This window comes from Caretta caretta, chromosome 24, assembly GCF_965140235.1.
Source record: "Caretta caretta isolate rCarCar2 chromosome 24, rCarCar1.hap1, whole genome shotgun sequence".
NCBI classification, from domain to species: Eukaryota; Metazoa; Chordata; order Testudines; family Cheloniidae; genus Caretta; species Caretta caretta.
Window position 1 is genome coordinate 1,649,977 of NC_134229.1, and position 24,661 is coordinate 1,674,637.

The 24,661-nt window shown below is 45.1% G+C and overlaps 1 protein-coding gene across 6 annotated transcripts in view; it reads left to right on the forward strand.

Annotated features, from left to right (window-relative positions):
* The window catches only part of GATAD2B (GATA zinc finger domain containing 2B), an 84,232-nt gene that overhangs the window by 45,432 nt on the left and 14,139 nt on the right, over nucleotides 1-24,661 (forward strand). For all 6 annotated transcript variants that reach the window (XM_048827914.2, XM_048827916.2, XM_048827913.2 and 3 more), the window contains 5 exons: nucleotides 8,658-8,987; nucleotides 17,568-17,697; nucleotides 17,987-18,118; nucleotides 18,476-18,607; nucleotides 21,484-21,654. In XM_048827914.2, the coding sequence (XP_048683871.1) occupies nucleotides 8,658-8,987; nucleotides 17,568-17,697; nucleotides 17,987-18,118; nucleotides 18,476-18,607; nucleotides 21,484-21,654 (895 nt within the window). The remainder of the gene's footprint in view (nucleotides 1-8,657; nucleotides 8,988-17,567; nucleotides 17,698-17,986; nucleotides 18,119-18,475; nucleotides 18,608-21,483; nucleotides 21,655-24,661) is intronic.

The following is a 24,661-nucleotide window of genomic DNA, read 5'->3' on the forward strand; positions in this document are numbered from 1 at the left end:
GTATTTGCTACTCGGCTTCCTGGAGTCCCCAGTGATCTCTCTGGAGTTCAGGGAGATTACTGATGAACCCAGCAGGCTGAATAACACATACCGCTGCCTCAGCCACCCTGGAAACTGCATGGAGCATAATAAAGCAAATATTTCTCTCCTCCCCCAAAACCCTGCAATTGGGGGTTCGGCGACCGTGGCCTCCCCTGGCCTATTATACCCACCACCCATGGTTACTAGTGACTGTTGTATTTATGCCACCCACCATTGCCTCTTCCTTGGAGTTTTGTGTTTTGGCACTCTGCAGATGTGGGAGAAGGAACTGAAGTTGCTGTTTATTATGTGTATTATCATAGCACCTCGGAGCTCCATTCAGACCCCAGGACCCCACTGCACCAAGCATTGTACAAACAGAAGAAAGACAGTCCTTGCCCCAAAGAGCTTACAGTCTAAGTGTGACAAGTGACAACAGATGGATGCTGACTGTCGAGGGAGTATAAGGAAACACCTATGGTCAGCATGGTAGGCTGTGGTCTCAGCACACTAGCAGCCTAATAGTTGTCAATGTCTTTGTAGGCCTCACAGCAAAGGAGTTGAGGAGCATAATGAGTTAACTTGGCAAAAGTTTACAGGGAGCTTGTCCCAGGCACAAGGGGAAGAATGGGAGAAAACATGCAGATGCTTGTCCTGGGCCAACTGGAGTCAACCTTTGTTACTTAGACCAGGCAGTCGGTAGGGATAGGTCATGAAGGGCCTTGAAAATGAAAGTAATTAGCTTTTGATATGATAGAAGGTAGAGCCGGTGAAGAGAGGGTAACATAGGCCAAGTGATGGGCTTTGAAAATGATCTTTGCAACAGTGTTCTGCAAGGACATCAGTGGGGCAAGATTGCATTTTTCAAGGCCAGAAAGAAGAATGTTGCAGTAATTGAGATGTGAGATGAGTTTCAGCTGTGTGGCTGCATCTTAAAAATGTTATGCAGAAAGAATCTGCAAGACTTAGATGCAACCTGGATGTGAGGCCCTAGACAGAAGTCCAAGTCAAAGATGACACTCAAGTTACAAGGCTGAGTAATAGACTGGTGGTGGTGTCCACTGTGATCAAAAAATGTGGTAATGGGGCAAGCTTTGGGAGGAGAGATTAAAGAGCTCTGTTTTAGCCATGTTGAGCTTGAGCTGATGGCCAGACACCCATGAGGAGATGTCAAAGAGACAGGCTGAGATTTCTGTTTGGAGTAGAGAGGTAGAACCATCGGCACAGAGAGGGTAGTTGAGTTCATATTTGCAGATAAGACTGACCAGATAAGGTGAAGAGGGAGAAAAGAAGGGCATCTAGGAAGTGGGTGGAGGTGCACACCCTTATGTAAGTGGAGCCAACAAACTGCTCCTGCTGTGATGTGATATCGTAGCACAAGAGTGCTACTGCTCTCTGTGGACACAGCTTTTCTGAATAGTTTTGCAGCTCAGCACTAGAGATGCTGAATCCCATCTCTGTGAATGGCCAGACGCAACTCTGGAAAAACAGTTACTAGTAGGAAGAGTTGTTTCAGAGGAACAGCCGTGTTAGTCTGTATTCGCAAAAAGAAAAGGAGTACTTGTGGCACCTTAGAGACTAACCAATTTATTTGAGCATGAGCTTTCGTGAGCCACAGCTCACTTCATCAGATGTGTACCGTGGAAACTGCAGCAGACTTTATATACACACACAGAATATGAAACAATTTGTGCTGGATTTGTGCTGGAAATGGCCCACCTGTTGATCACTTTAGATAAGCTATTAGCAGCAGGACAGTGGGGTGGGAGGAGGTATTGTTTCATATTCTCTGTGTGTATATAAAGTCTGCTGCAGTTTCCACGGTACACATCTGATGAAGTGAGCTGTGGCTCACGAAAGCTCATGCTCAAATAAATTGGTTAGTCTCTAAGGTGCCACAAGTACTCCTTTTCTTAGTAGGAAGAGGTTACTTCTCCAATCCAGTGGTCTGAACTAACAGGGGCCTCTGAGATGCCAGACAAACACAGCTGGTGAGCACTGTTCCCTCTAAGCTGTGCGCGCACACACAGATCCTAAACCACGCGCACGCAAATTTTCACAAAAGCACAAAAATTTGCACAGAAAATTTTTTTGTGCACACAGCCTGTCAAAAATTAGAGGGAACGTTGCTGGTGAGTTTAAAGTCTGGCAGCTTTAACAAATAACTTTACCTTTATTTTTTGTTTAAAAGGCTTTTACACTTCAGAAAGTGCAATCCTAGAATAGGTAGATCTTGGTTGTTAAATACAACAGCATTACTCTGTGTCATGCTCATAGAATCACTGTGGACAATGGAGATACTTCAGGTGCAGACAAAGATTATTGCATCCCTTCCCCCAAAAAAAAGAAAAAGCAGCTAGCATGGAAAAGTACTGGAACAGAGTGAAAATCTGTCAGTGTGAATGATGGGCTTCTTGCCCTTCTGCAGTCTAGGACAAGACCATTGTGTCTTCAGGAGGCCTAAATCTCCTTTATGCACTCTGGTATTTTTTATTTTTCTTGCTAGCAAATATTATAGCTGCATTTGTCTTGGTGCCAGGTCATGCAACATGGAAGATCTTTGTGCATGAAACAGTGTAAGGCTTTTGAGTACCAAGACATAATTCAGTGAAATTGCATTAGATTGCTTCTCACTTAAGGTGGCATCTATTTTCCTGTTTGTTTGTTTGTTTTTTACAGTGGCACTTCTTGTTTATATATCAAACTGGAGCACATTTAATATGCAAGATAATGGCCTTCTGTTCAGAAGGAAAATCTGCAAGATGCCTTTCCTCCTGGGTGGGATGTACTGTACTTAGTGAGGTTTGGTATGGAACTTCAGACATTCTAAACCAAATAGTGAGGACTGCCATTCAGTGATACTGCGTGTGAAGAAAGTTAGGAGGAAATTTTGTTCATGACCATTGTATCCTGTGCCAGCCTTTGCCAAGTATATAGCCCTCTTATTCAGCTGTAGCCTCCTCTTTTCGACTCCCAAGACCAGCAAAACCAGGAAAGTTTTGCTGAAGTCCTTTCATGCAGACTTAACTGCAGCTGTGCATTCTCTAAGCAGCTGGAGCTGTGCTGGGACTCTAGGTGCGATGAGTTTGTGTCTGCATGTGGTGTCATGTGACTCACCTAGACTTAAATAATTGTTTTCTCTCTCTGAAGTGACCCCAAGTTAAATCAGGGATCTGCATTTCACACCTTTCCCAAAGCATGTTCTTTGCTTGTCTGTGCTTGCCTTTCTGTATCTGGTTACAGTATACATTAATGCTCTGACAGCAAGGCCCAGTTATAAACTAGGAAGACTTCTAGCTGGTGTTCACCTTTAGTAAGAGAACCTGTTCGAGATCAGACCTGCCTTAGTAGACTGGCTGGACTTTTTCTATTGCAGTGCAGATTTCCATGTTTTCCTTGCTGTGTAAAGTGGTTGTACCACTGTAACAGAACACGGCTTCTGTGGCACAGCTGATACCTCTGCACCCAAATCACAGCATTGTCTTGTTGCTCTAGCCTAGTTCAGCTTGTATTAGGGTTCTACTTTAAAGACATGGAATTATGAGGGATGTATAAAAGAGTCAAAACTTATTCCTGGCAGAAATTTAGCTTTCAAAACTTCAGCCCGTGCGTGACTTAAAACAACACTTAGAAACAGTCATACCTCTTCCCCCCCCCCCCTTTTAAGGTTGAGCTCATGTATATGAGCTTGGTGCATATTGGCCATGTTTCAGGGCTCATAGAGTACAAAAACTAGTTTGATTTTTAAAAAGGGAAAATAGGGAAGAGAGAGGTTCCTTTTCTATGGCTTAAAAACAGCACTGTTAGATGTCCAAGTCTAGGTTGGCAATCCAGCTAGTTGCGTCAGGTGACACAAAGTGGGTGGCATATATCAGGATGCAATCATTTTAGGACACTTCACCAGATGTTCTATAGTTTAAAGTTCATTTCTTCAATCACAAATAGGAGTGTCTGAGTCCCCATTTATGGTGGAGCTAGGTGCATTTGCCTTGTGATAAGCAGATGCTGTTCAAAGTGGACCGTAGTTTCCATGAGACTGAGAAGCCACAGGATCCTTTAGTTCGGTCCTTGGTGAGCTGTGTGTTTGGGACATTGGCAACCTTTCATCTTGATGATTGGGGAAGAACCCTGAGTTTTTGAGCTCTTGCAGTGCAAAGGAACAAGATTTTCTAGATTTCAATCAGAATCTTTGTTGTTTAGGGCTTCCTGTACTGGAAAATTGTTGTTCCCTCAAATACTATGTGACACAAAGGATTCTCATTTCGCAGCAGATTTGGGGAGTGTGGTTGTGCGTCAGTACAGAACGCCACAGTTGTGGTGGTTTTACTGTGCCTGTAGTGATCCGCATGGTAGTGGGAAGTCCAGAAGTGACGTGTGGGAGCTGTGTGATTAGATTTCTATAGTAGAGTAGACAAGGGCCAGTGAAGATTTGTGGAGTTTTTGCATCAGCTTTCTGGGTTATTTCTGTTGGTAGGGAGTAGTTAACTTTTAGTCTGGCATTCCTACCCAGGTCCCTTGGTGCTGCATTATAGATTGCATTTAAATCATTGGGATCATAACTGGCAAATGCCAAGGAACTTCAAATCGCAGGTTCTTTGGTCCTAACATGTGCAATTGGGTACAGAGGAGAAGTATAAATTCAGGGGGACAGCTTCCACTGACTCTTACTGTTGTGCTTGTGACATTTTGCTAAACCCCTTGATAGTTTGTGCTTATGTGGTCTTATTCTGCTGTGTTGTCTTACATGCTGCTACCCAATTGTTGGTGTAGAAAGGCCATTGAAATAAACTGCCAGCATCTTCGTTATGCCATCAAGACTTAGACACAGGAGGTATTTTGAGGATGCACGAATATTTTAATATATTTTGTTAAAGTTGATTCTCCTCCATAACTTTGTATTTCTTCCAAACCACTTTTTGAATGGTGAAGATCCTGTTAAACTGACCTTTCTCTGAGTGACCACAGTAGACTGACCTCCTTTCCAAAAGGATTTTTGTTGGCTTGTGTAGTGAGCTTTTTGTCAGGCCTAAGAAATAACAGATTACAGCTAACTTGATGCTCCATTCCCGTTTGCACCAGGGTATATGGGTGATTAAAATCAGGGGTTTAAATCACTTTGATTTGAATCAGACAGGAAACCTTGATTTAAAATTGTTTATTTGTACATTTTAGTTCTTTTCCTAAAAACAGGTTGGTTCTCATTAGCTGGTAACCATTAAAACATGTTTGCAGCTAAGTACAGCCTTTACATTAACTTTGGTGCTACTTTTTGCTAACACGAGGATACAATATATCTAAATGCATTTATTTAAGCAATTATATGGCTTAACTTACATGATTCAGATGCTAACATAAAAATTAAGGAAGTGGTGAATGATGCATTTCTTAAATGCACAAAGACAGTATTTTATTTTTTTAATAAATAAAACTATCTAAATGTTGCATACTTGAACTTCTTGATCAGCATGTTTTGATTAAAAAAAGAAAGTTTCATTTAAAACTAACTGCTTCGTTTAAAAAAAGGAAGTATAATCTGTAGTTAACGATTGTTTGTAGGGAGAGTGGTCGCTTTGGATGAGCTATTACCAGCAGGAGAGTGAGTTTGTGTGTGTGGTTTTTGGAGGGGGATGGGGGGTGAGAGAACCTGGATTTGTGCTGGAAATGGCCCACCTTGATTATCATACACATTTTAAAGAGAGTGGTCACTTTGGATGGGCTATTACCAGCAGGAGAGTGAGTTTGGGGGGGGGGGTGCGGAGGGTGAGAGAACCTGGATTTGTGCTGGAAATGGCCCAACTTGATGATCACTTTAGATAAGCTATTACCAGCAGGAGAGTGGGGTGGGAGGAGGTATTGTTTCATGGTCTCTGTGTATATAATGTCTTCTGCCGTTTCCACAGTATGCATCCAATGAAGTGAGCTGTAGCTCACGAAAGCTCATGCTCAAATAAATTGGTTAGTCTCTAAGGTGCCACAAGTACTCCTTTTCTTTCTGGTAACCGTGTCCTTCAAGATTATGGAACTAGTAGATCTCAGCTTCTCACACTGAGCTTCTATTCATAGATTGAAAGAGAAAAACAAGCTTTTTCAGCTTCCATTTGTTTTCTTAACTTTGAACGAACTGCTCATTGAACTGCACTAGGAGAATAAACCGAAACGAAGGCTATGGCTACGCTACAGAGCTGACAGCGGTGCATCGATGATGCGGCTCAGCTGCTGGCACAGGTGCTCGAAGCCGGCAGGAGAGAGCTCTCCCATTGACTTCATTATTCCAGCCCCCACAAATGGCAGTAGCTGTGTTGGCGGGAGACGCGCTCCTGCCAACATAATGCTGTACATGCCAGAGCTTAGGTTGGTGTAATTTGTGCCGCTCCGGGGAGTGGCGGATTCGCCCCCTGAATGACCTAACTGATACCGACGTAAGCTGTGGTGTGTACATAGCAGAAGAAAATCATTCTCTCTGCTACTGCTGCCAAAAGCTGGTTTAGCACTTCAGAAACCTGCGGTTCCGGGTGCTTAGACACTGACTTCCACCAGATCGGTGGGTTGAATTTCTTTTGAAACTTTACAGCTTTCATGTATTGCTTAATATCTTTGTATTTAATTTAAATGATACTAATAGATTATAGCAGGTTTAGGCCTTAATACAGGTTGTCCTTTTTAAACTTTAAATAGGTTAAGTTTTGAAAAGTAAACCTGTAATTTAAAATTTTAATACACTGATTTAAATAATTATCCACTCTGATTTGCACTGCATGGGGTTTTGCACCTGGAGTGCATGGCAGTGTCTGGAGCAGAAAAAAGTGAAGGGAGTGTGTGGGAATGGTCTTGTTTCGTATTAACCTTTTTTGGTAAGATGCAGCTTTGTCACTGTAAGTGCATCACATTCCTTACAGACTAACAGGGTAACTTAACTGAAAGCTGCTGACTGCAGAACAATGACACTTTACAGAAGACTTTATTCTTCAAAGAGAAAAAACTTTGCTCCTCTGTCTCTGACCTGATGACTTGAAATACTTTTTGCTTGATTTGAGTGTCTTTTTTTCAAAGACTAAAGGCCCCACCCCCATCCAGCACAACCCCTTCCCATGGTGCTTCAGTGCAGACACCGGACATCCTGCTGTTCTCCGCCCTACCCCTGGGCAACAAGAACACCCTTAAGTGGCCCAGTATATTACGAGGAAGTGCAGTGGAACTCAGTGACCTACATGGAGGAGCAAAGAGGGACAACTTCCCTGCTGGCCCAGACCACTCCCAGTTGGCTTCTGAAGGGAAAGCACAAGAGAAAGAAACTTAGTTCAGCTACAAAATGAGAATGGGATGAAACACTAACCCTGTTCGCAAAAAGGAAAGGAGTACTTGTGGCACCTTAGACTAACCAATTTATTTGAGCATAAGCTTTCGTGAGCTACTGCTCACTTCATCAGATGAAGTGAGCTGTAGCTCACGAAAGCTTATGTTCAAATAAATTGGTTAGTCTCTAAGGTGCCACAAGTACTCCTTTCCTTTTTGCGAGTACAGACTAACACGGCTGTTACTCTGAAACTAATCCTATTAAAACTTTTGTGTGCACAAATGAAAATGTCAAACTTCTGAAAGTGATGGTGCTGATAATACAGCCGTGGGCCTGGCACAAGGCTGCTGTTCTGTGTCTCTGCCATGGTATATTGATTGTGGGTGCACAGCAGGATGCATCTCAACCCCTCTCCCTCATGACCTGTGCACAGACCCCCACATGGGTTGGAACCATTTGATGCATCTATGAGCGGGTGTAAACAAACAGCCCATAGACAGTACGCACCTGCTCCAGGGACCTGTTGGGCTTTGTGGGGGTGGTGCAGCAGTCTGGAGGTAACAGTGCAATACTGGCAGGGGGTGCTGGGAGTGGATGTGGTGCGCTGTGCACCCTGGACTGGGCACCCTGGGTGCATGCAATTCCAGCAGGTCAAGTTACCACAGGGTACTTCTCTAGTGTAGACAAGGGTCCTGGCTTGTTTTTTATCAGACATACACTATTTTTGCAAAGAAGACTGAAAGGAGGCTTCTTAGGAAAGCCCAAGTACGTATTGGAGGAAGTAGTTGAACCTCCCGTGTAATCTGTCTGAATGGGTTTCATGTATTATACCACTGATTCCCATTTGGCTAAGACTTCAGGTGTAGTAGCCAGCAGCCTTGTCCCCTTACAGCTCCATTCCCTGTTTTTTGGACCCCACTGTGCTGGAGCTCTTCCACGCCCCCTGTATTCTGTTGGGTGCATTCCAGCCCATAGCACTTAAGGAAAATCCAATCATGGAACACGCCAGGTTGTGAGAGTCTGGGAACAAAACCACCCTGAGAAGGAGGCCAGCCATCTGTGTGCCATATCAATGGGGCACCAGTGCCCAGTAGAGTGGCTGGACCCAGTGGTTGGCACTAGGATTCGGGGGAGGAAGGACACAATAAGGCAAGGGGAAGAATGCCAGCGATTGCACCAGGGCTTGGGTGTTCCAAAGTTATCAGCCTGCAAAGAGAGCCTCTGTAGTCAGAGCTCACCAGTCTCCTAATTCCACACGAGACTCTTAGTTGGCTGCATTTGCTGCTTTTCCTCCCTGTTGCCCTGATACTGACCCTGCTTTTATGCCAATCTCTCTCTACAGGATGGACAGAATGACTGAAGATGCACTGCGCCTGAACCTCTTAAAACGGAGCTTGGACCAAGCGGACGACCGGGAGGATGTCCTGGCAAAGAGATTGAAAATGGAAGGGCATGAGGCCATGGAGCGCCTGAAGATGCTGGCGCTGCTGAAGAGGAAGGATCTTTCTGGCCTCGAGGTGCCCCACGAGCTCCCGGTGAAGCAGGACAGTGTTAAAGTCTATGAAGAGAAGCTGAATGGGAGCCTGAGGCCCCATGCAGATGGCAGGACTGCAGGGCGGCCGGGCAAGGAGAACATTAATGATGAGCCGGTAGATATGAGCGCAAGGAGAAGGTAGGCCACTGAACAACTGGCGTTTTTGGCAGTTACATCTCAGCACAGACTCTTGTTGACCTTCTTTTCAGCCAAATAGGAAGTCCACAGTCATGGGAATTAGAGCAGCATTTCGTGGGGCTGCCTGGGGATCTTCCATGGCATCTGAATCTCTGCTTGTGCAATCTCTCTGGCAGGCTCAGCTAGGAGCAGTTGCTGTGCTTCCCTGCAGAGGTTCTCTGGGAACAGTAACCATGTTCTCCCGCTGTCAGAAGCCTACCCATTATTTTTGCTGTCCGAACCACCCCCCTTCAACACACAAGTGGATTTTGTTCCTTTACTGATAAACTTGTGTATCATATATAAACTACAGCAGTAATGTGGTGGCTGGGCATTTAAAAAAACAATCCCACCCCATTTAGTCTTTTCTTAGTGCCTACAAAAGTGACAACTAAAATCCTCTATTTAGCTGAAGGTAAAGTATGGTATAAGTGCATGGATAATCAATGTTGACCCTAACCTTGGAGAAACTGGTGACTCCAGGAGTAAGAAGGTAATTGTTTTCTTAGCAGAGTCTAAGGTCTTGTCAACACTACCGTGTGGGGTCAATCTAAGATACACCACTTCAGCTATGTGAAGCTATGTAAGTCGCTGTTCTTAGATCTGCTTACTGCGGTAAGTCGACGGCTGACGCTCTCCCATCGACTCCACTTGTGGGCCTCATTCTGGTGGAGTACCGGAGTCAATGGGATAAATTGACCCTCGCTGGATCGATCGCTGCCCGCCGATCCGGCCAGTTGTGTAGACAAGCCCATAACCTTTTCACAGGCGGCCTATCAGTGAGTGGTTGCGTCCATTTTCAGGGGGAGGGTTGGTACCCCTTACAGCAGGTACTTCCCTCCTGTGCACGTGCTCAGTGCCTGCTGACTTGATTTGCTGCAGCTGAGCTCCAGTTATTGAATTCCCTTCAGGCATCCCCTGAGGGTGGGCTGGTGATGAATATTAAGGAAGTTTGAGATCGCATATCCACATGTGAGTGAACTTGTGAGCTAAGAGAGGCAGTAGCACCATACAGCAAATATCCCTTCTATTTCTTGGGGGGTTGTGGGGGGAAGTGTTAATGGGTCTGATTTTCTGTTATGGTTTGGATGCTCAGTTAACCCACTGTGTGACAAGAGTGGTCAAAAAACCGAATCGGAGATTCTTATTTTAAAGAGTACAGTGCTCAGACCTGTGGGGAGCCGGGTGTTGAAGTTTTAACACTCTTTAAGTGGACTATCAGGTTTTTTGTTTTCTCTGACACTTAACTGTGAACTCATTTTGGTCCTCAGATTGCTGTTTGCTGGTCTAACCAATCTACTGCTGGGTGTAGAAGTCATGTAGTTTAAAAATAAAATAAAATTGGTATGGTATACAGGAGGGGCTTGGTTTGCATTCAGAAACCGGTTGTTAGTGACTTGGAATGAAACTTCTTTGAAGCAGGCAGGGCTCCTAAAAGCCAAATTCCTGCCACCTCAAGAATAACTGCAACCTGTTATGCTAGCAGCTTTCCTTATGGGCTAGCCAGATTTGAACCTCCCGCTTGGCAGAATAGTTCTTTACTCATGGACTAGCAGAGTGGCTTCGTTAATGGAACTGTTTTGCATATAACAGCAGACAGGAAAAATTCCTCCTAATAGTTCTTTTAACAATAAAGATGTCTCGTTTGGTGATGGGATGCTTTCTGGCCAGTGCTTTGTTCTTCCCATTCCGAGTTAAAAAGCAACTGGGTTGTGATTCAGCAAAACCCTAATGGTCTGTCTTAGTTACTGTTTTCCAAGTATCTTTGTGCTAGTTTTTTAGCTGAAGAGTAATCTCTGGATTTAAGGAGGACTCCTTGGTTCTTCAGGATAGCTGGTGTGCAGGGGTGGGAGGTTTTACATGTATTCTGGGTCCCCCCTTGCTGTTACAGTATGTGGGTGGTGCTACTGTATCGTGTACTACACAAGTTAATGCTTTTAGACATTCGCTTATCTATCAGATTCTGACTTGCAAAGAGTTATGGGTGGTGAGTAGGCCTGAGACACCAATAGCAGGAGGCAGAAAGTCTTTCTAATGTACATTTGCCTGGATTATTTCATTTTGGCTAGCAATAACCCATCATGTGTGTTCCATCTATTTGGTTGCCTCTGCTGTTGATTTTGTTTCCTTTATCACAAAGAAACACATTTGGGCACAAGCGGAAACATTGTATCCATCACTGTAGAGTCTTGGTAATCGTTATTAGGGATGTAGATATCGTTTTAATAGTTTAAACAGTTACTTTTTAAAATTATATTGTTTAACTGGTTAACCAATTAAAGGGAGAAGGGCCCCAGGTACCTAGTTTGTCCCAATATGGCCTCCACGGACACTCCATGCCACCCCAGCTGCAGCTTCCCTTCCCTTCACTGACTAGCGGGCTGTCCACCTCTGCAACCAAACCCCTTCCACTAGCACAAGAGGAGGTGGGGGACTACTTTTATATCTCCCCCTCCCCACCCCCGCCAAAAGGGCCTGCAGTCCCTGCCTGCCCCCATGGCCTAAACACGCTCCCCCTGCCCGGCTGGCTGCCCCCTGTGAAGCCTCTGGAGCCAGCCAGGGCTGGGATTGGCTAGCCCGGGGCAGGAGAACTGATTTGAGACTCACTCACAGGGGGTTAACTGTGAGGGTGGCTTAATGGTAAGACTAATACTTACCAGTTAAATGTATAATATTTTACATCCCTTATTGTTACAGAAATATTTTCATGTACAAGAAACACCTTTTGATGGAGCAAGAGGTCTCCCTTTGTTTAAACTCTTACTTGGAGGGTTTGGTTCAGGAGTGTTGTTGCAATCCCACTAATTCGTTGGAGAATTGTCTGATCTAATGGGTGAACCTTGCAGACCCTGGGCTTGGCCTGATCTGTGGCACAAGCAAGTTCCACAGCCACTCTGATCTGTGAAGTTGCCATTAGTTAGTCAGGTCACTCAAGGTTCATACTGTTTCATCTGGGGGAGAGACCACATGGCCCAATAGACAGGGAACCAGGAATGGGAAGTTCTCATCCCAGCTCTCTGACCGATTTGCCCTGCAGCCTTGGGCAACTCATTTCATTTGTGGCCCATGTGACACAATATTTAGCTGCCTTACCAGGGTTATAAGATTAGTGTTAAAGCTCAATATAGATGCACAGTGTATCGGGAATAATAGCGGCTCTATATGATGCATTATCGTGGGCTATTAACTTGTGTATTCCTGTCTCTTCCTCATGCAAGGACCAGTGGGTCAGTCTGTGACAGAGTGGAGGCCTCGCATGGCTGGGGGATTGTTCTCTCCTTCGGAGTCCCTGTTTTGAATTTTCAGTTGTCACTGTGGGGAGGGGGAGAGGAAGTTGAATTTGAGATTAGTTGGCGAAGTGCTAGAATTGGACCAAACCAGACATAACCACACAATGTGTAGGGATGGCATTGTGTCTTTAAGAAGTTTCTAAATTTCTACCAGAGATGCATTTTCCCAGACAAGCTTGGAGTGGAAGATAACCATAAAGAGAGAGACTGGCTTCAAAAGTAAATACTGATGAATCAAACAGAACAAGCCCTAAAGAAGAGGGGAGAAAATATTCCAAAAATTTCAAGCATAACTTAGGAAAAAACTCTCTGTAGCAATAGAAATATGTCTGCTGTTCAATTTCCCTGTCCTGTTGGAAAGACCAAGGGCTGGCTTGGGAAGGCCTGCTTCATCTACCTCCACCTCTGCCTGTCTCTTGCATGCCCAATGCTGCTTCTCTTCCAGTGGCTTTGTTGCAATTCTGCTCTTGCCTTGACAAAAGTAAATAAAACAGTCCTGACATATTTACCGATTCTTTACAGATGGCCCCGTTTCCCCCGTCTGACAAAAATCAATGTCAAAGGCAATGGAATGCAAATAAAATGCACCAGCCACATCTGAATATTTGTCCAAAATAATTGCAAGAAATCATATCAGTTGTCTGAATTTAGGAAAATCTCAAAGGAGCCAAAATATGGTGCTTTTTAATCAGTTGGAGTGTGCCTGTGTGGCAAGTGGAGGCCAAAGATATGAGGAGTTAAATCCTCCTGGAGCAAGCAAAACAGCTATATAGTTACCATGAAAAGACTACAGGAATGATGAGGAAAGCAGCAATCTGTTGTGACAAATGGATGTTTTGAGCAGTCTTTTTAACAGAGGTTCATTCTGCACCTGAACACAGACCACCTGAGATGTCTGAGGGCTAGTCTACATATGAACTCTCACTGAAATAACAAAAGGTGTGAATTAAAATCTGTTTATAGTGGTGCAAAGTCTGTGTGGGGATATTTGTTACTGACTTAAGCCCCTTCATTCCAAAATAAGAGTATCTTCTCACAGACTTGCATCAAAATACCTAAATTGGTTTTCGGTAACTGGTTTAGGTAAAGTGGTGCAAATCTGTGTGTAGATCAGCCCTGATGGTCAAGAGCCAGGACAGGCCATACTGGGAAAGGTGAGAGCTAGTTTAGCTATTAGATATTGGTACTTACCAGTAAAGAGAGAGAGTTGAGATGCCTCTTATTTTTAGCCTCAGACAGCCTACACATGCAAAAAAGCCTCCCAATCACAAATAGATCAGATAAGGGCTTATTTACATTAAAAGTTCATTTGGATTAAGGTAAGGTGTAAATTTAAAGTGCAACAGCTATTCTTCTAATGGTGTGTGTGGACATTCTCATTCCAGAATGAGTGTGCCTTGTTCTGCTTTAGCTTAATCTGCTATCACAATGTGTGTTTGTAAAAAAGCAGGAGAAACACCAAGAGAAGGCAGCCTGAAAGGAAGCACCAGCCAGCAATAGAAACACTGGGAACCTGGTGCTGAGAGAGCTTTTGAGCCAGGTGCTGGCTGAAAGGCATGGACATAGTTGCTTTGCTCACATCTCCCATTTCAAAGTGCATTATGCTTAAATGGAACAAGGCACTCTTATACCAGAGTAAGAGCATCCACACATGGAGCTAAGAATGGCCATACTCGGTCAGACCAAAGGTCCATCTAGCCCAGTATCCTGTCTTCCAACAGTGGCCAATGCCAGGTGCTTCAGTAGCTCCGTGTGGAGGCAAGTCCTAACTCCCAGTTTCCCAATAATGTGGCCACAGGTATGTTTGGAAGCAGGTGGCTCTTTGTAGCAGAGTTCCACTACACTTAAACAGAGATGGGTCACCCATAACTGCTGCATTGGAGATGACTTCAGATGTGTCAAAGAGCAGCTACCTCAGTTGGCTAAATGTGAAACCCTGGGTATAGATTCATCTGCCTGGAACAGATCAAAGCCACCATATGCCTCTAGGATGTTCTGGGCCCGATTCGGTAATTGTGCTAATAAGGCTGATGGTAAGCCAAACTAATAAGGCAAGTTGAAATTGTCAGTTGAGTCGTCATAAACAAGGAATCCTAGCTCCAAGGTGCACCCCAGAGATCCCACCAGTAGATGAGAGTCACAAATAGGCCAGCTGCAGTAGACCTGAGGGTACTGCTCAAAACATACGGCACAGCAGATTGCTGAAACAAGCCAGACCAGATCTCTGTGCAGTGTGTGTGCACAGTATGCAAGATTTTGAACATCAAAAGCCTCATTATTAACTAAAGGAGGGGGTTGAGCGCATAGTAACATGGAGCCAAATCGTCATAAATGCATTCTGCCTCTTATTCTGTGAAGCCTTCAAGCTGCATTGATCCCATAGTCCTGTGTCTGCCTGTGGTACCAGTTTGTATTGTGTTGTACTGTAACTACTCAAGCTGGTAATACTTGGCCTTGATATAGTGCTTAGTCTTTCACCCCCCGCAAGGTAGGAGTTTCCCCTCTGTTCCAGACGGGGAAACTGAGGCAAAGAAATATTTTCCTAAGGCCATAAAGCGAGTGCTGGGATTCTGATCAAGAGCTCCAGGATTCTGGTCCTGTGATTAAGGCCTGGTCTACACTACGGGGGGGTGGGGTGGGAAATATCGATCTAATGTAGCTGAAGTCGAGGTACTTAGATCTACTTACTGTGGTGTCTTCACTGTGGTAAGTCGACAGCTAACGGTCCCCTGTTGACTCCGCCTGCGCCTCTCGCTCCTGTGGTCTACCAGAGTCAACCGGAGAGCACTTGGCGGTCGATTTATCGTGTCTAGGTGCAATAAATCGACCCCCTGTGGATCAATCGCTGCCTGTCGATCCAGCGGGTAATGTAGACAAGCCCTAAGTCACGTTGTCTCGTTATACAGGGTTAGGGATTTTATTCTTTTGAGCATCCTATCTGTTGTACGGTGTCGTCCTCATATGAGGCTGCAAGGATGTAATGACCCACAAAAAGGGTATTGATTGCCATAATGATTTTAGAGTTCTTAAGATCTTACAGAGTAATGTCCCAGTGCTTGCAGTGTCAGCAAATTGCTTATTGCTCTGTTTTTGATTTTTAGGGAGCAGGCTGTTGGAGTTTTTCTAGATATACAGCCATCCATGAGCTGTCAATCAAAACTTTTAGTTTGTAATTTAACACACTAGATTTCTGATGAGTAGGACAGCAGCGGATGCAAGAGCCCATCTCCATAGTACCCTGAAGTCGGCTTTTATCTCGGTCACAGCTAGCGATGAGCTTGGCTTTTGGTAACAGATCACACGGACACAGCCTGAACTGGCTAATACGTACCAAGGTGTACCAAATGCTAGCCTCCTTACTTGGGTTGGCAGGAATTGCAGAGGTGTGCAGAAGTGAGACCAGAATGCAACCCTTGCAGTATCTCTGCAATGGCTCAAAGGAAAAGAGAGACTGACCCTCAGTCCATTTCAGTAATTTGGAGATAAAAGGTTAGAGGGTTGTGCCCCAATTCTTTTACACGAGTCAGGAGAGAGCTGTGTTCCCCTCCTTCCACAGAGCCCCTTCCATTTCCTGAATGCCTGAATCGCTCTTTTCTGGGGATTGTACCACTTGCCTCTGAGAACAATCTCTGGTGCATATTTTTCTTTTCATGCCCTCTTCCTCCCTATTGTCTGACACACACACACCCTCGTTTCCTCCTGACCTTTGCCCTTTTGCCATTTTATTCTCCCATGGTTATACACCAGCAGAGATTCTCTCATCTAAGATGAGTACCATATCTTATGATTCCCCAACTGGACATTGTGCTTGTGCTGTAGGGGGATAAACATCCAGTAGCGCTGTGTCAGGATTAGGCATGGTCGAGGCACCATCCCACAGTCTGAAACCAGCCCTTAGTGCTGGAAGACACATAAGAAATGGGGATAGACAGCAAAGCTTTCCCAGTCTCGCTGGTGGCCAGAAGGTGAGCCGGCCAGAAGATGATGGCAGCAGGGAGCTGCGAAGGCCAAAACCATCGTCTGACAGCAGAGCCTGTGCAAGCAGCAGCCTCCAGTTGTGCCGCGAGAGGTTGATTGTCCCGTTCTAATGCTGTCAGAGTGTGTCCTAGCGGCATGAAGCTGCCAGTGACACCTGGGAATCTGAGGCTGAATCAAAGTATTCTGATCTGACTCTTCTAAAGCATTTGTGTCTTGTAATGGGTGTGTAAAGGCCCCTTTGAGCCTAATGTCCTGTCTGAAATCAAAGGCTGCAGAGTAGTCAGGCCTAGAAATGAATTTTGGTTTAACCTAATGCTGTTTTCTGGGTTTCACCTGCTAAATTTCAGATAAACTAATCTGCAGCCCCACCTCAGTCATGGCAGTGGATTCAAACTAAAGTCCTGAGAGTTGTCAGTCTGCCACTCAGTGATAGAGGGCCTTACACCAAGCATGCTTTCACTGGTTAGCATCTTGACTTTCGTGGTGTTTTTGCAAGCCTCCCCAAGCTCCATTACATTAAATTGGTGACGCTGAAGGGCTTTTATTGTAACCACCTTATTCCAAATGATGTCACAATGAATGTAACTCTGCTCGGTTACCACTGGATTATAGCATTGATTTCCTAGCGACAGGCCTCTGTAGCTGCTCTTCCTTTCTGCTGTTCGGTCTATTGACTCTGGGCGGAATATTTCTGTCTAGCTTTTTCTTTATGGCCTTTTTCAAACAGCTGTGTATGAATATAGGTTTGGGGTATTTACATGTGTCTTAAACTTTGAGCACTTCCCCCTTTATCTCAAGCATCACGTGAGTAACAGTGACTTTTTCAATATGTCTGCATAACAGGCAAAGATGTCTGGAGTTATGCTTGCCTGTGCCCCCTTAATTTGTATCCAGAGCCTCAGCACCTCATTGCTTGTCATTTCCCTGTTTAGTTAATACTTAGCTCCTTATTAACAACATGTGCAGGTTTGTCTCAGACATGGGCTTGTGTGTTAACCTTGTCCCTAGAGAAACCTGCTAGTGAAGAAAGCATTTGGAGTGAATCCTTTTATCTTAAATGTGAACATTTGTGAGCAGAGAGCAGTCTTTTCCTTTTTGAAGCCAATAGTTTATGCCGCTTCACATGTGCGGCTATAAGGAGAAATGTAAAACTCTAATGGTTCTGTCTGGCATGGGGGAGCAGGTGGGGGTTATACTGGTTACGGATTTCTAAATGTCTCTACATTTGGAACAGCATTTCAGTTCAACTTTCTCATTTCCCTCTGTTGTGCAGTGACCAGGACAGGGGTCGATTGACCCCCTCACCAGATATAATTGTCCTTTCCGATAATGAGGCATCAAGTCCACGTTCCAGCTCTCGCATGGAAGAAAGACTTAAGGCAGCAAATCTTGAAATGTTTAAGGTAGGAGCATCCAACCTGCTCACTGAGAAACTGGAGTCTGGTGGAGTAAAGAGCCCTACCACGGGAAAGGGGGCACAAGCTCTTAGAGGGTTGGGAGCTGCAGGGGAATAGTGGGCAGTACAATGACATTGTTGATAATGCTCCAGCTCACCCCAAGAATCCACCTTAGTTCAGATTTAAGTACAGCACAAAATTACTGTGTGAGGGCCAGGTTGGTTAACACTCGATAACAAACTCTTGCTACCAAAGAGTAACCATGTGAGTCCTGAGTGAGTCTCTGTCTGTGCAGGGTAAAGGCATAGAGGAGCGACAGCAGCTTATCAAACAACTCCGGGATGAGCTGAGACTGGAAGAGGCCAGGCTGGTGTTGCTGAAGAAGCTGAGGCAAAGTCAACTGCAAAAGGAGAATGTTGTACAGAAGGTGAAGTTCTGGGAGATGCGTGGGTGCATGGAATTGTGTTCAATCAGGCTTGTGGGAGCCCATTCGGTGGTACATCTTAAGGCCAAATAGGTCTCTTGGGATGATGCTCGCCTTCAAGTTAGCCCCTTATTTCACACTGGCTTCCCTGTAGGTGCCTGTTCCAGAGGCTGGGCAGTATCTGTTCCTTGTGGCGAAACCAGCTCATGGTCCTTGAGACCAGCAAAGGATAAATCTAGGTAGCACTGAAGTGTTAGCATCTGATTTATCATACGCCAGCTTGGTTCAGGATCAGTCCATTTGTGCATTTCCTCTCATAAGTGCTCCACCGTGATGCCCATGTTTTCTCTCTCGATCTAGACTCCAGTGGTGCAGAATGCTGCGTCTATTGTTCAGCCATCTCCTGCCCATGTGGGACAGCAGGGACTGTCCAAGCTTCCCTCCAGGCCTGGAGCCCAGGGGGTTGAGCCTCAGAATTTAAGAACATTACAGGTAAGCATCATTGAGACAACAGTCTCTGCTGTCAGTAACATCAGAGACTTTTTATGTGCAGTATTAAAATTTTGTTCACCACACATACTGCTTCCTCCAAAAGCCAAAAAATTCTTCTTTGCAAATCATTTCTATCCATATTGCAGATGATGGCTTTTCCAATAAATAAATGTTGACACTTCTGAGCCCTGTGAGTAGAACTACCTTTTGTTCTTTGTGCGTGGTCACAAAATGCAGATGCAGTGACCACTGTCAGACCAAATAAATAGACTAGATGGCAGTGTTTATCTTGTGTTCTGTATGGGACAGTCTCTTGAAAGAGGTGCTGGAAGATACATTTTCTGTTCTGCATGATTAAGATTTCTAGTGTACCCTGTGTCTCTGGCAGATTTCCCCTTCTCTAGCATTGCAATGCATGCCATGAATGGGATGATTTTCATTAAAGGGATATGTGGTTTAATAGCACAAATTGTTTTGGGGTCCTGTGGGATGAAAGGGCTGGCACAGTGCAAGATGTGGGTGATGATGATGGTACTGAAGAAGGCTGTGTTTGGTCACCGCTTGGTATTGCACACTGAGTGGCAAGTGTCTCATGAGAGTCGCAGGGTTACTGGTATATAGACTACTGAAAGAAATCCACCAGCGTGTTTAGCAACAAGGATGGCTACTCCCCAGTGGAACTAGGTCCTGAGACACTGCAGTGTGCCTGGGAAAGGGGGTGAAGGAAAACACAAACAAAATGTCAAGCTGGAATAGCTGTTTCCCAAAGAAGGTAAATATAGACAGAGGCTGGATGCTGTTTAACAAAGAGCCTTCATGTATGCTTACTGGAAAAATGCTAATCCTAGTTGTCACACGTTGTTTAATGTTATGGAGATAAACGAAAAGCCAACAGTGTGAGCTCACTGGAACAAGGACTGAGTGTGCGTGTGTGGAGCAGGGTGTTTACGCTGACAAGCGATGTGGATTTTTTTCTTGGCATTTCACCCGGCCCTGCTGTAGGGCCCAGTGCTCTCCTGCCATCTTGAAGAACTCCCACCAGAAATGTGTCTCTTCACTGGCAGACAGCTTCAGATTAACCCCTTCTGCTTTGGCTGTCCTGTGCACTCCGCAGCACAGATTACACAGCCACCCCCTTTAGTGTGAAGCAGAGCAATATGTAGTGATGGACACTGCTTAAAAATCTAGACAAGCCCCTGGTAGCCAGATCAAAGCATCTGCTACAAAACATGCCTCCAGCAGAGTTCTACAGTAACTGTCACATCTAAAAATGCTTGCAGATCAGCCTCCTGACTTACCCCTTGCCTCCCTCCCACTTCCGCTGTGGGCTGCTGCTCCCTTCCCTGGAGGAGTCTGCACAACGTTCAGTTGAGTTGACTGTCCAATCCATCTACAGTAGAGTCTTGCTAGCTTACCCTGACTGACACAGCCCATGGAGTCTGACTGTGTGCCGTGCAAAAGCCAGGCTAGTGCATTACAATGTGCCTCATCTATTTATTGGACAAGCGTGGTTTTCACTTATACTCATCTGCATTTACACTATATTCCATAGTATAGAGGGAAGTCTCGGTAATGCTACCTCACAGTAACGCTCCATTAAATCAGAGGTGGTGAGAGAGCCTACATTGTGTCATGGAGTGCATGGATTAGAGGTTCAGCTGTTTTACTGCCTGTAGCTGTCTCACCTGCTATCTCTGAGGATTCAGTCTAAATCTCACTGATCAGTTTCTCCTCCTGTTAGCCGTCCCCTTGTGTTGATGGCATTTGTTTCCCTGCTATGGTAACAGTTCTGGGGTCAAGCCTATTGTGACTTCACAGCAGGATCAGGCTGGTAAAGGAAATGGGCTTTAAGAAGGAGGAAGCACATGGTTTGCACGTTCTGTGGAGGTTTTCTTCTTCGTGACATGAGAAACTTGTGGACCAGTAGCCGCCTTCGGAATGAGGCACTCACATTTTTTTAATCTACCTTTTTTTTTTAAATGAGAAATCAGTCTCTTCAGTACACACCCATCCTCCTGTTTGAACATTGTCGTGGCTCCCAGAAATGTAGGGAACGCGGAACCTTGCACATGAACTCTGACCTTTTGCTGTGGTTCAACCCATACCAAGCACTTTATTTAGTGGTCTTGGTAGCATGGTTCCTCTGACCAGGATGGACGAGGATATTTCTTTCTGAACTCTGCTAGGCAATCTAGGCTAAAGAACAGTCTTCCCCCCCACACCTCACCCCCGCCCCCCCAAAATTCTGTTGGACGTTTATTTTATTGTAATGACGTCACAGACCAAACCCCTTCAGCACTAGTCAGATAAGCCCTGTTCGCTACACAGCTGTTCGGTGTTCAACCATTGCGGAGTTGACTCACACCGGAGTGTCGTAGCCTCCGAGTAACTGGCACACTGCCTACTTTTTTCTTCAGTTTGCAGCTTTGCACGTGGATTAGACCAGCTCCATCAATTCGTAGCGGAGGCGGGTAGATGAAGGCAGACGGAACACTTGGTCTCCTAGGAAGCTTCCGTTTCTGGGATGTGAAACTTCTGATCCCGTCCACCAGAGCTAGATAATGCAGATCCTGTTTCCAGAGAGCATTGCTTGATTCTGGGGAAGTTGGCAGCTGCGATTAGATCCATTCTTGTTGCAGTTGAAATCCCAGCCTCTCCACCTGAGAGGCTTGTGCTTTCACTTTATAGCAGACCTTGCTCCAGTCAAAGCAAAACCAGGCTATGTAAAATACACGAAGCGATTAAAGGGGAAGTTGGATGAATTGATTATTGAGAGAGAAGTTAATTTGAGTTAATGTTTACACCCATTTATATTTTACATATTCTATTAAAAATCCCAGTTTGCCTGATGTCTTCTATTTTTTTTCCCTGGACAGGGTCACAGTGTCATTAGGTCTGCCACAAACACGACCCTTCCCCATATGCTTATGTCACAGCGTGTGATTGCTCCGAACCCCGCCCAGTTACAAGGGCAGCGTGTTCCTCCTAAACCTGGCCTCATCCGCACTACAACTCCAAGCATGAATCCAGCCATCAACTACCAGCCGGTAAGTTACCTCTTACTTCTGCTTAAAAGTGGATTCAGTACGGTAGCGACAAAAAGGGAAATGCCAGTAGGTGTTTGTCTGAAGCACGGACAAAGGCACAAACCCTTAACCTGTGTGAGAAGTGGAAGGGTAAATGAAAACAGCTGTACTGGGTCAGACCAATGATCCATCAGGTTACTGAGCTAGTCTTCCAAGAGTGACCAGAGTCAGGTGCTTCAGAGGGAGTCAACGGAATAGGGCAATTATTGGGTGATCCATCCCCTGTCGTCCAGTCCCAGCTTCTGGCAGACAGGGGTTGCAGGATGCCTGGGTATTGCGTCCCTGACTGTCTTTGCTAATAGCCATTGGTGGACATATCCTCCATGAATTTATCAAATTCTGTTTTGAACCCCGTTACACTTTTGGCCTTCACAACATCTCCTGGTAGTGAGTTCCACAGGCTGACTGTGCATTGTGTGAAGAAATACTTTTTGTTGGATTTAAACCTGCTGCCTATTAATTTCTTTGGGTGACCCCTGGTTCTTGTGTTATGTGAAGGGGTAAATAACACTTCCCTGGTCACTGTCTCCACACCAGTCATGATTTTACAGACTTCTATCATATCTGCCCTTAGTAGTCTCTTTTCCCAGCTGAACAGTCCCAGTCATCTTAATCTCTCCTCATATGAAAGCTGTTCCATCCCCTCATCATTTTTGTTGTCTTTCTCGGCACCTTTTTCAATTCTAATATATCTTTTTTGAGATGGGGCGACCAGAACTGCAGACAGTATTCAAGGTGTGGGTGTGCCATAGATTTATATAGTGGCATTATGATATTTTCTGACTGACTGGTTCCTAACATTTAGCTTCTTTGACTGTGGCCGCACGTTTAGCGGATGTTTTCAGAGAACTAGCCACAATAACAACAAGATGTTTCTTGAGTGGTAACAGCTAATGTAGACCCCATCATTGTGTATGTGTAGCTTGGTTTGTTTTCCAGCATGCATTACTTTGCATTTATCAACATGGAATTTTATCTGCTTTTTGTTGCCCAGTCACCCGGTTTTAACTCTTCCCAGTCCAGCTTTGGACTTAACTATGTTCTGTATTGTCTGAAAACTTTGCCACTTCACTGTTCACCCCCATTTTCCAGGTAGTTTATGAACAGCACTGGTCCCAGTACAGATCCTTGGGGAACCCCACTATCTACCTCTCTCCATTGTGAAAACTGATCACTTATTCCTGTTTCCTATCTTTTAACCAGTTACTGATCCAGGAGAGGACCTTCCCTCATATCTCATGGTTGCTTACTTTGCTTAAGAGCCTTTGGTGAGGGACCTTGTCAAAGTCTTTCTGAAAGTCCAAGTACACTGTAACCAGTGGATCCCCCCTTGTCCACATGTTTGATGCCCTCAAAGAATTCTAATAGATTGGTGAGGCTTGCTTTCCTTTTACAAAACCTGTGTTGACTCTTCCTCCAACAAACTGTTAATCTGTGTCTGATGATTCTCTTTTTACTATTGTTTCAAGCTAATTGCCTGGTATTGAAGTTTGGTTCCTCGGCATGTAATTGCCAGGGTCACCTCTGGAACCTTTTAAAAAAGTTTTTTACATGTTGGCTGTCCTCCAGTCATCTGGTACCAGGGTTGATTTAAGCAATAGGTTACATACCACCGTTAGTAGTTCTGCAATTTTATGTTTGAGTTCTTTCAGAGCTACTGGGTGATACCATCTCGTCCTGGTGGCTTACCACTGTTTAATTGATCAGTTTGTTCCAAGTCTTTCTGTACTGACACCTCACTCTGGGACAGTTTCTCAGATTTGTCACCTAAAAAGAATAGCTTGGGGGTGGGGTCTTCCCCACATCCTCAACTGGGAAACTTCCTATAATGTTGGCTACAGAAGGCTTTGATCCTACAGGTGGGAGTCCACAGCAGAGCAAGTCTAATTGTGATATACATGGAAGGAGGATGTTGTGGATCTCAGTCAGCTGGGGCAATTTTGTCACTTATGAATAAGTTCTAGCTACTGACAGGAGCAAGAACCATCATCCCTGCAAGATTTAAAGAATATGTAACAAATCAAATGATCAGAGGACTGATATAGGGCAGTCTAGGCATCTACCCTTCCTTTCAAAGACAAAGGAAGAGCCTGAAGATCACAGAATATTCCTTGCAGTTTGAGGGCAAGAAATTTACAGCCATCATTTGTCCTAGATCAGGATGCACAGGGGCTGCATCTGGAAGTCAGACCGTTAAGGCTGAGAGTGGATAAAGAGAGCATAGCATGGTACTTTCACAGACACACAGGGCTGGAATGGGCCTCAAGACCCCACTTGATACGCCCTTGCAGTTGGACAGTGAGCCATTGGTAACTTCATCACATTCAGCCAGTAGTGCACCCACCTTCTGGTCATTTCATCGCGACCGCGTTTTGCTAGTTTGCTTATGAAAACGTTATGTGGGACTATGTCAAAAGCCTGACTAGAATCCAGACTTCAGTGTCACCTACAGATCTAGAGAAAGGGCTGCTGGGGCCAGCTCCATTCCAGCAGTTGGGGAAACCAGGCACTCGCGGGCCGTGCTGGGCGTGGTCGTCGCTTAAGCCCAATGGCCTTGCTTGCTGTGACTCAGATGCTAGCCCGACGCGTACGTTCCAAGTCACAGGCAACGTCTTCTGGACCTCTGCCTGATTCGGCTGGGGCTAAGTGTGAAAAGGCCAAGGTGGTGATGCTTTGTGAGCACAATGCTGTGAACTGCTGAAAAGTGAAGACATTAAGTCAGCTGCTGCCCTTGATAGATGGCAAATGCCTCATGACGTGGGGTGGAGCTTGGCATGTTTAAAGCCGGAACACGCCACTCGGTCATCTGGTCTGACTACCTGCATATCACAGGCTATTAAATTTTATCCCATTACCCCTGTGCTGAGTGCAATGGTTTGGCTAAAGCCTATCTTTCAGAAAGGCATCCAGTCTCGATTTTGAAGACTCCAAGCAATGGAGAATACACCACTTCACTGGAACATATTAA